This window comes from Oryctolagus cuniculus, chromosome 21 (assembly GCF_964237555.1).
Source record: "Oryctolagus cuniculus chromosome 21, mOryCun1.1, whole genome shotgun sequence".
Lineage (NCBI taxonomy): Eukaryota > Metazoa > Chordata > Mammalia > Lagomorpha > Leporidae > Oryctolagus > Oryctolagus cuniculus.
Genome location: NC_091452.1, coordinates 29,822,444 through 29,838,879, shown reverse-complemented (window position 1 = coordinate 29,838,879; position 16,436 = coordinate 29,822,444). Strand labels below are relative to the sequence as shown.

The following is a 16,436-nucleotide window of genomic DNA, read 5'->3' as shown; positions in this document are numbered from 1 at the left end:
AGGCCCGCCCCGAGGAGACGAGCGACCGCCGAGTGCGCGTGCGCAGTGCCGCCATCCGCGCCCCCTAGTCGTCAACGCGCATTTTATCCGCGGCAAAAAGTGCGCATGAGCGGAAGCAGAAACCGTTAACTCGATCGATCCCGGCGTGCTCGACCCCCGGCGCGGAACAGACAAGTACGCGCTACATTGAACGCCCTTTAGCCTATGGGCATTTATTGAGCGCCCACTGTATGCCAGGCAAGCATGACCTGCTCCTCGGGGAGTGGACTTCTGCGTCCCTCCACAGCAGCCCCCCCACACTCCTAAAACACTGCCTGGCAGGTAGCAGGAGCTCCACAAATGTCCGGGGGCTCCAACCACGACATGGAGGTCGCCCTGGGTTTCTGCCCTCCCGCCTAGGGGCCTGCTTGTGGCCCGGATGTGCCGGGGCCGCGGCGGGGCACGGCAGGCGGTAGAGGGCGCTGTGGCGGCGCCTGGGGGCGGACCCGGGTGGGAACGCGCGGGATCCCAGCGCTCACCTTCTTCCCTGCGGTACAGATGGCGTCTGCAGCTGCGGCGCCGGCGGGCGCGGGTCCCGGCTCTGGGGCGTGCACCGGGCTGGAGGCGGCGACCCTGCAGAAGCTCGCGCTGCGGCGGAAGAAGGTGCTGAGCGCCGAGGAGATGGAGCTGTACGAGCTGGCGCAAGCGGCCGGCGCCGCCATCGATCCCGACGTGTTCAAGTGAGCGGCGCGGGTCCGGGGGCTTCGCGCTCGGCTGACCCCCCGCCCCCACCCCCAGACTCGCCTGCGCTCCAGGCCCCCTCCCGGCTCGGGCTTGCTGGTCCAGGAGAGACCCCCACCCTCACCCCTGGCTCTTGAGGGGCCCTGGTGGCTGCGCAGGGGCGAGGGCTCACGGCGCCCCGCATCTGTCCTCGCCAGGATCCTGGTAGACCTGCTGAACCTGAACGTGGCCCCGCTCGCCGTCTTCCAGATGCTGAAGTCCATGTGTGCCGGGCAGAGGCTGGCGAGCGAGCCCCCGGACCCCGCGGCCCTGTCTCTGCCCGCATCAGGCGTTCCCGAAACCCGAGGTCAGAACCCCTGGGGGGACAGCGGTTGCCGGGTTGGCAGGGAGGAGGGTGGGTTTGGCCCCGAGTGGCCAGGCCCCTGTGCCCTGGCGTCATGGATAACCCTTGCACGTGCACCTGCAGATCAGGTGGTCGTAGTGTGGGTGTCCCCAGGCTAGGGCCCAACTGCCCCAGGCACATCCTCACTCCTGCTGTCATGTCTCAGACTCAGGAATAGACCTGGTTTCTGGTCCCTGTCCCTTCGCCATCGGTGCTGATGTAGAAGTGCTTAGGGGGCAGGGCAGGCACAAGCCTTCTTGGCACCCCCTCACCTGGACCCCACCCCGGCCCAGCCCTCCGGCTCCCCCAGGCAGAGTGCGGGGGAGGGGAGCACAAGACCCCCGGCGTCCCAGGTTTGAAGGGCTCCCTCACTGTCACCGCCCTGACCGGGGGATGAGCAGGTGCTGGTGACGTCGACTGTGACTGGCTCCAGCTGTTCCTCCTGTGCGTTGCTGCTGCTGCTGCTGCTGCTCGGGTCATCCTTGGAACCTCCCCAGCAGAGGGAACGGGTTCCAGGGCCAGCTCCCACTGCCTGGCAGCACCCAGACACCCTCCCAGGTGTCCCGAGGAGGGGCAGAGGGCAGGCCGGGGCCCCTGTGGGGGGAGTGGCCAGGGCTTGGGGCACCTGTGCACCTTGCGCTGAGCGAGAGGCCCCAGGCGCCTGCCCGCGGCCCTCCTCGCTGACCCATGCTCTGTCTGCTCTCTTTGTGTCTCTCTCTGACCTCCAGAGGCCTCCTTCCCCTCTGCCAGGAACAGTAGCCCCCCGGCAAGGCCCTCCTTTTCCTCGGCCCCGCGGCCTGCGGCCTCTCCGGCTCTGCTCCTCGGCCCAGCTGCCACGCCCTCGCCTCTCTCTCCGGGGCCCCCTGCTCCCCTCCGGTTCTCTTGCTGCCTGTTCTCTCCTTTCGCAGGTCGCGTTCATTGGCTTCTCTCGGGGTGGGTTGGTGCCCTCCAGTGTCTGTGCAGAGTGCCAGAGCAGCCGTGAGCCCCGAGCCCACAGGACCACACGGGCCGGCCTGGCTTGGAGGCTGGGCACGGTTTCCGGCTCGGGTTGTTGTTGGAGGCACGGTCCTGTAGGCCTTGCAGAACGTGCAGCCTGCCTGGCATCGGGGGTGAGACCAGCACCCCTGCACCCCAGAGGCTGCCTCTGGAGTGAGGTTGGCCCGCTGTCCAGTGCTCTCCCCTCTTCTGGGTGGGGAGGAGGGGAGGAGGGCAGGCCAGGGGTGGGGTGAGGCAGGGTGATTCTCAGAAGCTGTCCGCTGCCTGGATGGTAAGTTTGCCTCCTTCGAGCCTCCTGGGCAGCATCTTGTGAATGTCGTGGAAGACACGGTCAGAAACTTGAGTCCCCTCCTGTCTGCTTCGTCATCGCCAGGTGTTAATGATGGTGGGCACTGGAGCGAGCGGTGTGTGGGAGCCCAGGGCTGCTCTGGTTGCACACACCATGACCTCCCCACAGTGTCCACCTCCTGGTCCCCCCCAGGGTTTGGGCCGCGGGCTGAGCTGGCTGTAGGCTGGGAGGAGGTGTTGCGGGGTGTTCCTGGAGCTGGGAGTCCTCATCCTTGAAATGATGCTGCTAGCTTGGCAACCCTGGGTGCCGGCACCGAGAGCACCACGGAGGGTTGAGGTGGCCGCGCTGCATCCATGGTGGCACTGACTAGTGCTCAGTCCCGGAAGTGCTTAGAAGTCCAGGACACAGGATCTGGAGGCTCCAGGGAGATGCCCAGTGCGGGCAGAGGGGAGCCCCAGGAGGCAAGGAGGTTGGAACTGTGCCAGTGCTGGGGCCAGCAGGCAGGCAGGGAGGTCTCGGAGGCCTGTGTGTCACCACATCCGGCCACTCAGGCTGTGCAGCAGAATCTGGGGTGGAGAAAACCCAGGGAGCAGTCAGAGTGACCCAGCTGGAAGGGATGTGATGGCCCAGCATGACCGTTGGGGGTCTGGGATCACTGGGGTTAACCGCCCATAGGATTCCCACGGGACTCAGGGCGTGGAGCTGCCCCAGGCCTCAGACTGGCAGCCTGCTCTGGGACTTGATAAACTACAGCAGGCATGATGGAGCCTCCTGGATCCCTGGCCCCCAGCCATCCAGAGAATGGGGTGGGGCAGTTAGACCACAGAAGCACAGAGGGACAGTGAGACTGTGCAGTCATGGAAGGGCAATTAAAGTCCCGTTGGGGGTTTCCTGTTTAGAGAAATCACATGTCTTTGCAAAGGTGTCTGTTCAGGACGCATAAGGTGAAAGTTGAGTGAGTGGAGGACGTGTGGAATCTCACAGGAGCTGGGCCACAGGCTGCACGTGGCTGGCGTGGTGCAGACACGGCATGTGGGCAGGCACACACTGGATCCCCGAGAGATGCTGGGGAGTGAAGGGAGTGCCTCGTGAATCATTTACATCCTGCTGCCATGCTGAGATGAAAACACAGTTGCTTAAAGGGGAGTGGGTCCAGAACAGCCCCTCAGATGCTAAAATCTCTACATGCTCAAGTCCCTTACATGAAACGGCCCAGCCTTTGCAAATGCATCGCCCCACAGACATTACTGTTACTAGAGAGGCAGCTGCCATCCTGGCCCGGGCACCAGGTCTCCCACGTGGATGGCAGGAACCCAGCTCCTTGAGCTATCGCTGCTGCCTCTTGGTCTGCATTAGCAGGAAGCCGGAGTCGGGAGCCAAAGGCCTGTCAAACCCGGGCACTGGTATGGGATGGGGCATTCTAACCAATGTCTTCATCACTAGGCCAAGTGCTGGCCCTACTTTTTGGTAGGCTTTATTTATTTACTAAAATATTTATTTGAAAGAGTCACAGAGAGAGGGAGAAATACACACAGAAAGAGACCTTCCATTTGCTGGTTCTTCCCCAGATGGCTGCAGTGGCTGGGGTTGGGCCAGGCAGAAGCCAGGAGCCTGGAACCCCATCCAGGTCTCCCATGGAAGATGGACTTGGGCCACCTTCCACTGCTTTCTCAGGTGCATTAACAGGGAGCTGGATCGGAAGTGGAGCAGCAGAATTTGAACCACTGCTCACATGGGATGCCAGTGTTGCAGGTGGTGGCTTAACCTGTGCCACAACACCAGCCCCACTTTTATTTCGTAAAGATTGATTGATTTCAAAGGTAGAGTTAGAAAGAGATCTTTCATCTATTGGTTCACTCCCCAAATGGCCACAACAGCTGGGTCTCCCACGAGGGTGGCAGGGGCCCAAACACTTGGGCCATCTTCCGTTGCTTTCCCAGGCACGTTATCAGGAATGCTGGATCAGAAGTGGAGCAACCAGGACTTGAACCTGTGCTCATAGAAGGTGCCACACCTTAACCCTCTGCACCACACCAGCGCCGCTGGTAGACTTTTAATTGCTCACGATGCCTGATACAATGAAAATGTTATGTAAGGGTTGCTTTACTCTGGGTGAGGGGATAATGGCAACAAAGAGATGTGTGCATGTTCAGGACACAGCTGTTTTTCTGGATGTTTCCAAAACACACTTACTTGAATCCACAGACACAGAATCCACGAATCTAGACGGCCAACTGTATGTTGGCTATTTTGGGTTAATTAAAGCACAGTATTTGAAGTAATTGCCCGGTTCCTTTTGCCTTTTAATTGGCTACTAGAAAAACTCGAAATTACCTGTGTGGCTCAAGTTGTACCCTGTAGGGCGGCTCTGCCCCAGCATTTCAACGGTGACATGTTTTTGCAGCAGCCCCGAATAAGGGGTATGCACGCGGGGTGGGGGACAGGCCACTGGGCCCATCCACAGGGAAGAACACTTCCCCCAGAAGTGTCACTGAGTTTGGAGCACACCTGTGCACATCCCTGTTGCATGTCTGCCTGTTGCCGGCTCTGTGTGTGTTCTGGAAGCACTGATTAGGTCCCTGCTATGTGCAGCCGGCCGCACAGGGGGCGGCAGTACTGGGATCTTCCTGGTCCCCTGCCCGTCAGCCTTAAAAGCTGGGGCCTTTTCCTGGGGAGCTGAATTGTCCCCCACCAGGGCATTTTGTGTGCTCACGAAGATGTTGGGGGTGGCCTGCTGTGTAGCCACCACCGTCCAGTGTGATCTCACACCTTGACTGGGCCCGACTGGCTCCTGGAGCTGGGCCTGTAGGGTTTTCCTTGTCCTTCCTAACACAAATGCTCACCAGCCTGTAGCACCACAAGGTGGCGCTCTCACCGCAGGAGAAAGGCCCACTCCCTGGCTGCAGGGATGCTTTGTGCTCCTTTAGGATGTCCCAGAATGCCGAGTGGATGCCGGCTGGTGGCGGGGACAGCAGGAGCACTGGTTTTCAAAGATAAGAAGCCAGGCCATTCTTATCACTCAGTGGCCTTTGTCCCTGGCACCTCGAGAGGGCCCTCCAGGGGCCAGGCCTAGAAGCATCTGTGGCCCCGAGCCTCTACCCATCTGACCTGAATAACCCCACCACAGGGAGCTGGGCTGACTGAAGCTCTTCTTCCACTGCAAAGCGCTGCTCAGGCCTCCCCACCACCTCGCTGCAGACCCCAGACCCACCGGCTTCAAACCACATTCCTGGTCCACGCAGAAAACCGTGGCAGGCCGCAGAAGCCGGCTGCAGTCATGCGTATGCCCAGACACCTGTGCCTAGCTGGGGGAGAGCTGGCTGTGACAAAGCCCTGCACCACAGGTGCGTGGGCACCCGAGCACCCAGGGCCAGGCCAGCTGCTGCAGCAGCTCCCATTCTGCCTTAGCCTGGCATGTTGTGGGAGGGGCTGCAGGGTAGCAGGGCCCAGCCACCCACAGAAGGGACCTTGTCCACTGAGCCATCAGCGGGGACCAGAGTAGCGGCAGAGGATATGTGACAGTTTGCTCACCTGCTCCTGTCCGCTTCCCCCTTCGGCTCTGGGTAACCTGTTACTGCGTCACGGTTGAGGCCAAGTGTGTGGAGCCCAGGGGAGCAAGGCGGGGAAACCCGTAGGAGGGCAAGAGGCCGGCACCACTGTAACTCTGCCTGCCCTGTACCCGCCCCCCGGCAGCAAAGACCCCCTCGCTCTCCGAGGGAGAATTTTCCAGTTCTTGTAGGGAGGGCTGTCCTGACCCTGCTGGAATGGGAGGACGTGTCAGAGCCGGGTTCGGAGACCACGCTGAGTGAGTTGGATGTGCCAAGTGAGCTCAAGGACCCCAAGGGCGCCCCGTGGCATCTCTTTCCTCCAAGAACTCACAATTCCCCGTTGCAGGCCATTTGACTAAACTTGATGAAGAGGCCAGGGAAGAGCGGGGATCGAAGGTCCGAACCCACGGCTGGAGTCACCCCAAAAGTGGCGGCAGGGGAGTTCCCGAAAGGGACTGTCCCAAACTGTCCCGAGGTGAGGCCAGTTGATTCCAAAGAAGGAAGTGCTGAATGCCAGGGTGAGCAGCCCACACAGGTCACTAGGGGAGCTTGCAGAGGGGCACAGCATGCTTCCTGAGGGCACCGCGGGCTGCAGGTACGAGTTCACGGCTTGGACGCGCTTAGCATCTTTTGTTTTTTCCCCAGGGTTTCAGGCAACAGCCTAAACAAGTTTTTCAGTGTCCGCAACAGTCAGGCCCTGGCTTGGGTTCAAGGCTGCAGGGGAAAGCATGCAGCTGGCTGGTCAGAGCAGGCAGGACAAGGGAAACGGGGGAGGGGACAGACCCTGCCAGGCTGGAGCAGAGAGCCCGGCTGAGGCACTCCACGTGGGAAGGACTGGGACAAGGCTGCCCCCGGACACGCGTGGTCCTCATAGGCTCTGCGGTCTTGCTGACGATGTCGGCACCCTGAGCCTCGGAGAAGCCAGTTCTTTAAAGTGAGGCTCTGGGGGTGGGCGTTGGGCCCGGGAACTAAGACCTGCATCCCATAATGAAGAGCCTGGGTTCCAGACCCGGCTCCAGCTTCCTGCTAATGCAGACCCTGGGAGGCAGCGCCGATGGATTAAGGTTTGTCCCTGCCACCCACATGGAAGGCCTGGCTTGTGTTCCTAGCTCACGGCTTTCGCGTAGCCCAGACGGCGCAGGCATCTGGGAAGTGAGCCAGCAGATGGGAGCTCTCTCTGTCCCCAATAAATAAGTCAGTAAAATAAACAATAAGGTCCTGGCCCAAGTGCGGCTGCAGATCCTTCCGGCTATCAGCACAAAAATATACAAGTGAAGAGTACACCTGCTAGAACCGAGGAGCTCTTGCACCAGTGGCTGCATCCAAGGGTGACAGCCTAGTGGTCAGGAGGACAGGGTCAGTGTACTTGAGCCTGAGCAGGAACTCAGTTGTGAAATCGGTAGGCAGTGCCAAGGGCAAGACCACTGGGTGTGCAGAACGTGCGGCAGTGCGCGAGAAACAGCTTCCAAGATCAGTCAGGAACCTCCCCTGGCTGTGCTTCCTGCCTGTCGGGCTGCTGGAGGTGGCTCTGCCGGGTCAGTGCAGAGGGGCTCTGGGGAGGGTGCAGCGGCTGCATGGTGCAGGGTCCTGGGGGGTGGGGGGAAGGATACCGCTTAGACCCGCCAGGCTCACCTTCCCCCGGACGGACCTGTGGTGTGTGTCCTTTCCAACCACTCCTGCCTACGGGACCCCTACACGCGGCCAAGGGCCCCCCCGGGATGTGCTAGCTGAGCAGGGCTGAGCCTTGGGACCCTGGGCCAAAACAGCCCTGCCAGCAACACCACCCAGGGAGTGCATGGTGGGCTGCGGCTTCGGGGGCGTGCCTGCTCCTGACACTTAACTCTTGTGTCTCTCCAGGGAGAAACAAACTGGCGGAACGCAGCGGCCGAGAGGGGTCCAGCCAGAGGCTGCCCCGCCAGCCCAGTGCCACCAGGCTGCCCAAGGGGGCCGGGACCGGAAAGAGCCCCACTCGGAGCAGCTCCTAGGACAGGAGCAGGGGTCGTCACGCCAGCCTGTGTGGCTCCACCACCCTCCCAGCTGAGGTTAAGTGCTGTTTTCCTTGGGTTAAAAATAGCTCAGAAGTGTGCTATCAGGGGTTTGAATCTTAGAGTGAGTTCTGTGTGCTGGTCCTAGTTAAGCTACAGCTAAACTCACGGAGTGACTTGGACCACTGACTTCACACCTCTTGGGCCTAAGAGAAAAATGCATGTACTGCCAGGCCTTCCTTTAAAAAGAAAAAAGTCTTATTTATTTACCTGAAAGGCAGAGGGAGAGATGGATCTTCAGTCCCCTGGTTCACTCCCCAGATGCCTGCAACAGCTGGGTCTGGGCCAGGCTGCAGCCGGGAACTCCAGTCCAGGTCTCCCACATGGGTGGCAGGAGCCCAAGGACTTGGGCCATCCCCTGCTGCCTTCTCAGACACATGAGCAGGGAGCTGAATGGGAGGTGGAGCAGCGGGGGCTTGAACCGGCACTCGTATGGGATGCCAGTGTTGCAGGCGGCAGCTTAACCCACTGTACAACACCCACCTGAGTCCCCGTTTTTCTCCATTTGCTTCTACTCATTAGGTAACCCCGCACTGCCACAGGCTAGGCTCTGTTCTGTCTCATCTCCAACTCTGTCCCAGGAAGCACCCTCTGAGGTGGAGGCTGTCACCACCCACATGTGAAAGCATGAGCTGAAGGCTGGGTGCTGAACCTGAGACACCCCTCCCACCCCCATACAGGTTTCCTCTGCTGTAACACCTGTCACCCCCACAGATATCCAAGGCCGTCCTCACCTCTGGGGCCTGGGGCAGGGGAACTGAGCAAATCTGTTGATGCTCATGCTGCGTGCTGGGTAATAAACTGTCCAAGAAGTCTTGTGTCTGGTGGCAACCACTGAACTGGCAGGATGCCTTCTTAGCTTCCCCGGGGATAAAAATCACAGGTCCTTCTCATGTGCTTTGTATCTTATTTGAAAGGGAGAGACAGAGCAAGATATCTTTTTTTTTTTTTTAAGATTTACTTATTTATTTTAAAGCAGAGTTATTTATTTTAAAGCAGAGTTATTTATTTTAAAGCAGAGTTATTTATTTTAAAGCAGAGTTATTTATTTTAAAGCAGAGTTATTTATTTTAAAGCAGAGTTATTTATTTTAAAGCAGAGTTAGACAGATCTTCCACCTGCTGGTTTATTCCCCAAATGGCTGCAATAGCCAAGGCTGGGCCAGGCCAAAGCGAGATTCTTCCAGGCTCCCACGTAGGTGCAGGGGCCCAAACACTTGGACCATCTTCCGCTGCTTTCCCAGGCTCATTAGGAAGGAGCTGGATCAGAAGTGGAGCAGCCAAGGCTTCAGCCAGTGCTCTGATAATGGGATGCCAGCATTGCAAGGGGTGGCTTAACCTGCTGTACCACAATGCTCGGCAACCCCCTCCCTTTTCTTTTTTCAAAAATGTATTTGAAAGGCCAAGTAGTATGGAGAGGAAGAGAAGTCTTCCATCCTCTGGTTCATTCCGCAAACGCAGGAGTCTCATTCCCCAAACAGCCGGGGCTGGGCCAGGCCAAAGCCAGGAGCCTGGAACTCCATCCTGACTGCCATAGGTGTGGCAGGGCCCCAAATACTTGGGCCATCATCCCCTGCCTTACAAGGGACATAAGCAGGGAGCTGGGACTCAAACCAGCACTCCAGTGTGGGATACCAGGGTTGTGAGTGGCAGCTTAACCCACTGTGCCACACTGCCAGGCCTTTTATGAACAAACGTCAACACACTTCACTTGAGGTGAAAGGTGTGGCGCTCCTCCCAGACCCATTCCTGCTGCCGGGGCAGAGAGCAGGAAGGAGTGTGCCTCCTAGTCCCATGCAGCAGGAAGGTCACGGTGTGCACTGTGGCCTTTCAGAGGGTCCTGAATGCCACAGAGAATTCAGTAACACCCTTCCCCCAAAGACGTCTGACCCACAGTTCAGAGAACTCCTACATCCCTAGCCGGACCTCACCGAGAACCCTCCAGTTCTTGTACTTCAGTCAACCCATCTCACCCACAGAGGCGGCCCCCATGGCGAAATCAATGGAGAAAAACTACCTCTGTGATCTGAAAGCCTGGATGTAGACTCGCCCCAGGCACCCTTGCAGGCAGAGACGGAGGACAGCCAGGTTTGCGGTTTATACAGAAACTTTAATTTTTTTTTTTTTTTTGACAGGCAGTGGACATTGAGAGATAGACAGTAGACAGTGAGAAAGCTTGGTTCACCCTCCAATGGCCATCGCGCTACGGCCAGCGCACCGCGCTGATCCGAAGGCAGGAGCCAGGAGCTTATCCTGGTCTCCCATGGGGTGCAGGGCCCAAGCACTTGGGCCATCCTCCACTGCACTCCCGGGCCACAGCAGAGAGCTGGCCTGGAAGAGGGGCAACTGGGACAGAATCTGGCACCCCGACCGGGACTAGAACCCGGTGTGCCGGCGCCGGATTAGCCGCGGCGCTGGCCAGAAACTAATTGTAAACCAGGGAGCAGCCAAGCTGAGATGGCTGAAGACCTCAGTACTCCTCCCCCTCCTCAGCCTCCGCCTCCACGGAGTCCACGCCCACCTCCTCGTAATCCTTCTCCAGGGCGGCCAGGTCCTCGCGGGCCTCGGAGAACTCCCCTTCCTCCATGCCTTCGCCCACGTACCAGTGCACGAAGGCCCGCTTGGCGTACATGAGGTCGAACTTGTGGTCCAGGCGGGCCCAGGCCTCGGCGATGGCCGTGGTGTTGCTCAGCATGCACACGGCCCGCTGCACCTTGGCCAGGTCGCCCCCCCCCCCCGGGCACCACGGTGGGGGGCTGGTAGTTGATGCCCACCTGCCGGAGGAGGAGGAGGAAGCATCAGTGCAGTGTCTACCAAAGCCGGAATGGCGGCTGCCTGCCCTCACAGGAGGACGGGAGGCACCCGCTGATGACCAGGGAGCCCAGCGTCCTGCGAGGCCGGGTGTGGGAGACGGTGCCCCTGCCCGTGTACTTGGAGGATCTTCCTCTCCACAGGTGGGGATGGGGTCTGCAGCTGAAGCATCCCCTCAGATGCAGCACAGCGAGGGCGCCTCCATGCTCGGGAGCTGTCGCAGTACAGCCGTCCCCAGTCACCAGTGCAGTCAGCGCTCTGACCACTGAACCGCACAGCCGAGCCCTGCCCGCCTTGCACGCGCTCAGAACCGACCCAGGCGACAGTCGGGCAAAACCAGCTCACACAAAACCCGTTTTATAACAAAGTGCTGGCGAGCTCGTGTGATTCCTGCAACCCCTGCCTCTGGAAGCCACTGGCAACGCCAGACGGCCCTGCCAGCCCCGGAGATCAGAATCCAAAGTGCAGCTTCTACTTCTGCATCACAGCGAGGCCGAGGACTGGCAGGCAGGGGCCGTCTGTCTGCAACCAGGCTCTCTCCAGGGAAGATCACACCCTGCCGATGCCCCAAACACGCCTTCACTGGCATGTGCCAAGGCGACAGGTCAACAGTCACAGGTCACATGAAGGGTGCTACTCTGGTGGCAGGAGGTGCTGTCAGTGCTGAAGTTGGGGTTGGGGAAAGACCAAGGTTCAAACCAAAGGGGAGGCATCCAGTGGGGACCGGCAGCTGCTCTGGCTGCAGGGTACAAGTCAGCAGGCCTCCTGCTCAAGGGCAAGAAGGTACAAATGCACGGCTTCCCAGGCCACACGGCCCCAGTCACCACTTCTCAGCCCTGCTGTTGTCCTGCAAGAGCTGCCGCAGACAACACCTACGTGTGCCCGCGCGGCTGTGCTCCCACAAAACCGCTGCCAGTCAGGAAGCCGGCTCACCAACCACGCGAGCCCCTGAGCTAAGGGAGCTGACCCCGGGAGGAAGAAACCCCAGAGGGGAACCCACTGCTGTGGTGGAACCAGAGCAAGGCCAAGGCCAGGCCGGCCCAGGACAGGCAGGATGCACAGGACTTGGTGACCCACAAGGGGAAAAGCTGGGAGGCGCGAGGCTTCTGCCACCCACCATCACAGGGGACAGGCCACACGTTGTACGCTTCAGGAAAACCCAGCCTAGAATTTCTAAGCTTACAAAGAGAAATAAATAAAAAATTGGCCATACCTTTATCTGACAGGTAGAGATATAGACAGTGAGACAGAAAGGTCTTCCTTCCGTTGGTTCACTCCCCAAATGGCTGCTATGGCCGGCGCTGCGCTGATCCAAAGCCAGAAGCCAGGTGTTTCTCTTGGTCTCCCATGCGAGCACAGGGCCCAAGCACTTGCGCCATCCTCCACTGCCCTCCCAGGCTACAGAAGAAAGCTGGACTGGAAGTGGAGCAACAGGCATTAGAACCCGGAGCCCAATGGGATGCCGGCCAGCAGGTGGAGGATTAACCAAGTGAGCCACTGGCACTGGCCCCAGTGTGGCCATTTGTATTGCTAATGGCTCTTAATGGTTTTTTTGTTAAACCAAACACTCCACAGGAGGGGACTTGGAAATTCTTTCTAGGACAATTAAGCGGCAGCAGGCTGTAGAAAACCTCAGAATTAAAACACACACACTCACTACACCCAACACCAAAATGCTCCTAAAAACCCTCTAAGTTTAACCTGCCTTTCCCACAGTAATGCTAACACCCAGAAAAGGACAAAATTCCTCAGAAAACAGCCTATTCTGTTACATACACACACACACTGACCACATACAGTTGTGATGATCAGAAAGTAAGACTGACAGATGTCACAGAATACATGACCATTCTGGTTCACTAACGCATGACCTGAGCCTGGCTGACACCCACGGGGTGGTCTCCCATGGGTGTGGGTGTGGGTGTGGGGACAGCATTCTCCCAGAGGTCTGCTGCCCACTGACGGGGTGACACCTCCCGGCACCAGGCCTACCTTAAAGCCGGTCGGGCACCAGTCCACAAACTGGATGGTGCGCTTGGTCTTGATGGTGGCGATGGCCGCGTTGACGTCCTTCGGGACCACGTCGCCCCTGTACAGCATGCAGCAGGCCATGTACTTGCCGTGGCGAGGGTCGCACTTCACCATCTGATTGGCCGGCTCGAAGCAGGCGTTGGTGATCTCGGCCACGGACAGCTGCTCGTGGTAGGCCTTCTCCGCCGAGATGACCAGGGCGTAGGTGGCCAGTGGGAAGTGGATGCGGGGGTACGGCACCAGGTTGGTCTGGAACTCCGTCAAGTCCACGTTCAGGGCCCCGTCGAATTACAGGGAGGCCATGATGGACGACACGATCTGCCCAATTAGGCGGTTGAGGTTGGTGTACGTGGGACGCTCGATGTCCAGGTTGCGCCGACAGATGTCATAGATGGCTTCGTTGTCCACCATGAAGGCACAGTCGGAATGTTCCAGGGTCGTGTGGGTGGTCAGGATGGAGTTGTACGGCTCCACCACTGCCGTGGAAACCTGCGGCGCTGGGTAGATGGCAAACTCCAGCTTGGACTTCTTGCCATAGTCCACCGACAGCCGCTCCATGAGCAGAGACGCGAACCCGGAGCCGGTGCCGCCCCCAAAGCTGTGGAAGATGAGGAAGCCCTGCAGCCCCGTGCACAGGTCCGCCTGGGAGAAATCACACAGCGTGAGCGGGCCGGGCAGGCCGCGCCGCCCACCTGCCCCCAGCGGGCTCACTTCTCTCGGCCTCTGCAACTTAACACAGACTCAGCCGGCCGCGGTGAACACGTGTTAGAGCAGAAGCAAAGAAGCGCACGATAAGACCCACGCTGAGTCCCACGCACACCCTCCGCGGAGGCCTCTGCAGACTCGGTCGGGCTCCTGATCCTGGCCTGAGTTTTGGGGAGCGACCTCCCCTGCCAACCCAAGGCTGTGCGGGACGAGGGCGCCCCCTACCAGTTTGCGGATGCGGTCCAGCACCAGGTCCACGATCTCCTTGCCGATGGTGTAGTGGCCCCTGGCGTAATTGTTGGCCGCGTCTTCCTTCCCGGTGATCAGCTGCTCCGGGTGGAACAGCTGCCTGTACGTGCCCGTGCGCACTTCGTCTGCAGAGACACCAGGGAGGCGGGGCCTGCTGTACTCACCGAGACGGCGCGGCCGGCCCTGCTAGTTCCACACAGCACACGCTGTGCCCTGTAGCCCCCACGGCCCAAGTGTCTCAGAAAACGTCTGTGATGCAAAACCACCCACACAATTCATGGATCTCAGCGGGTGAGTCAACTCACCGAAGGAATCCCAGAGTTCCCTGCTGCTGTGAAGGGACAGCAGCTCTCCCCCCTCACACGGGGACCGCTTTCTTTCAAGGAATAATTTAAAACTGGGCAGTGCCCAGGTCAGTGTGGCTTTGGCTGGGCAGTCCTGTCGGGGTTGCCCAGGTGCTCTGGGCCCCCCAGGCTGTGACACTGTCGTCCCCTGGCACACCCATCTCTCGGCAGCTCTCCTTCACATGACCTTGGGCTCTAAGCTGGGAGAACCACACGAATGCTCTACGCTGACCTTGTCATGTGGGAGATGCACCTCAAGACTCACGCACCAGCACACAGAGCACGGCGGCAGGGAGGGAACCAGCACACACGGGGTCTGCAGAAGCCACCGACCAAGGCCGAGGCAGCCCCCGGCACATCTCTCCGCGGCCCACCGTGTGCCGGCAGAGCAGCTGTGGGTCAGGGGCTGCCGAGTCGCACAGTCAGACTGTGCATCGTGAGCCTTTCGGTTCTCACTCAACAACAGCATGGGCTCCTGTAGCCGTTCTCTCTGCAGGGGAGCCCACGCCGGGCGTCCCACCTCCGGTGCCCGAGCACCTACCGACCACCGTGGGCTCCAGGTCCACAAACACGGCTCTGGGCACGTGCTTGCCCGCCCCCGTCTCACTGAAGAACGTGTTGAACGAGTCATCACCGCCACCGATGGTTTTGTCACTTGGCATCTGTCCGTCGGGCTGAATGCCATGTTCAAGGCAGTACAACTCCCAGCAGGCGTTGCCGATCTGGACGCCCGCCTGCCCCACGTGGATAGAGATACACTCGCGCTGGGAACCAGAACATAAACGTGAAACTCGCTCATTGTCAGGCAAGCTGCGCTATAGGGCATGTGAAACCCTTTCATAGTGCATAACGCTTCAGTTTCTAGGGCTTTTTCAACTTTTATTTTCTACAATGGTTAGGTCACCCTTGTATCCTTGCTCACCCTAGCTATTAAGTGCCAGAGTTAGCCCTAGAACCTAAATGTCTGCCATCACACAAAAATCACATTATTTTAAAAGTCAGTGGCCATGTGACATCACCAATGAATCCCCGGGGCCAGCACTGTGGCACAGCAGGTAACGCCGCTGCCTGCAACATCTCCCGTCCCAGCTGCTCCATTTCCGATTCTGCTCCTTGCTAACAGCCTGGGAAGAGCAGTGGAAGATGACCCAAGTTTGGGCTCCTGTCTCCCTCAGAGGAGACCTGGATGAAGCTACTGCTCCTGGCTTCAGCCTTGGCTGTTGCAGCCATATGGGGAATAAACCAGCAGATGGAAAATCTCCCTCCCTCTTTCTCTCAAATAATCTTTCAAAAATAGATGAGCTCATTGTTATGGCCAGCCACAGTAATTCTCTGAATACACTGTGCCTGATCAAAAGATAAGATCATATGAATTGGGAGAGAGAGAATGGGCAAGGTCCCACGTGGTCACTATGTGTCTGCCACTCGCCCGCCCTTCCACATCCAGTCTGTCGTTTCAATCCCATTGTGTGCTTTGGGAGGCTGACATATGTGGTCAGCATCAGAGGGCGTCCCTGGCCTCTGGCCTCATATAGGCAGCAGCAGCCGACCAGACAGTGTGGTCAGGGGCCTGGTCCCTGGCTCCCTCCCTACATACTGGCTGGGACTCACTGAGAACCTTCATCAAAGCCCAGTCCTCAGCATTTGGCACTCTTCACACAGCTGCCTTCAACTGCTAGTAACTACTTCCTCCTCCAACCTCTTCAAGCCCAGGAGCGCAACGGCTCCAGGCACGAGGCATGCTGGGACCCAGAACTGTCCTCTGATGCTTTCTTATGTTATGACTCTTACTTATTTTTATTTATTTGAAAGGCAGAGATGAGAAACATCTCCCCTCCACTGGTTCATCCCCCAAAAGCCTCCAACAGCCAGGGCTGGACCAGGGGGAATCCAGGATCCAGGACCTCCACTTGGATCTCTTCACGCTGGCTAGAAACCCCAGCATCTGGGCATCACCTACAGCTTCCCAGGTGTAGTAGCAGGAAGCTGAATCAGAAGCACAGACCAGGTTGGACTCCAGCCAGGCACTCCAGCGTGGGACATGAATGCCCTAACTGGTATCTTCAGCCCAAGAATAAACGCCTGCCCTCATGGTTTGACCCTATCCATATCTATGCTGCTTAGCTTCTCAAGGCACCCATTTTGAATGGACCACCTGTTTCCTGCCAGGAGCCTGACTGGACATACACTAGTGATTTATTCAATTTTATTTTTAAAATGCTTTTATTTATTTGAAAGAGAAAGTTATACAGAGAGAGGAGAGGCAGAGATGAAGAGAGGTCTTCCATCTGCTGGTTCACCCAAGATGGCTGCAACG

General features: G+C 58.6%; 1 protein-coding gene and 1 pseudogene across 17 annotated transcripts; one reads left to right on the top strand and one right to left on the bottom strand.

The window, feature by feature from the left end:
- Positions 1-39: 39 nt before the first annotated feature.
- MZT2B (mitotic spindle organizing protein 2B) lies at positions 40-8,794 on the top strand. 17 transcript variants are annotated; one of them, XR_011385183.1, is made up of 7 exons: positions 43-174; positions 538-719; positions 918-1,066; positions 1,831-2,010; positions 6,282-6,410; positions 7,793-7,977; positions 8,503-8,794. XR_011385183.1 is itself a non-coding variant. In XM_070065930.1 (6 exons), the coding sequence occupies exons 2-6, from the start codon at positions 538-540 to the stop codon at positions 7,918-7,920; spliced, it is 768 nt and encodes a 255-aa protein (XP_069922031.1). In that variant the 5' UTR covers positions 42-174; the 3' UTR covers positions 7,921-8,794. The 17 variants fall into 17 exon arrangements, 8 of the variants coding, with proteins under 8 accessions (XP_069922035.1, XP_069922031.1, XP_051696994.1 ...); XR_011385184.1 differs by having other exon boundaries at positions 107-237; XM_070065930.1 differs by having other exon boundaries at positions 42-174; positions 7,793-8,794.
- Positions 7,882-14,889, bottom strand: LOC100348709 (tubulin alpha-3 chain-like; annotated as a pseudogene).
- Between the last annotated feature and the right edge of the window lie 1,547 nt (positions 14,890-16,436).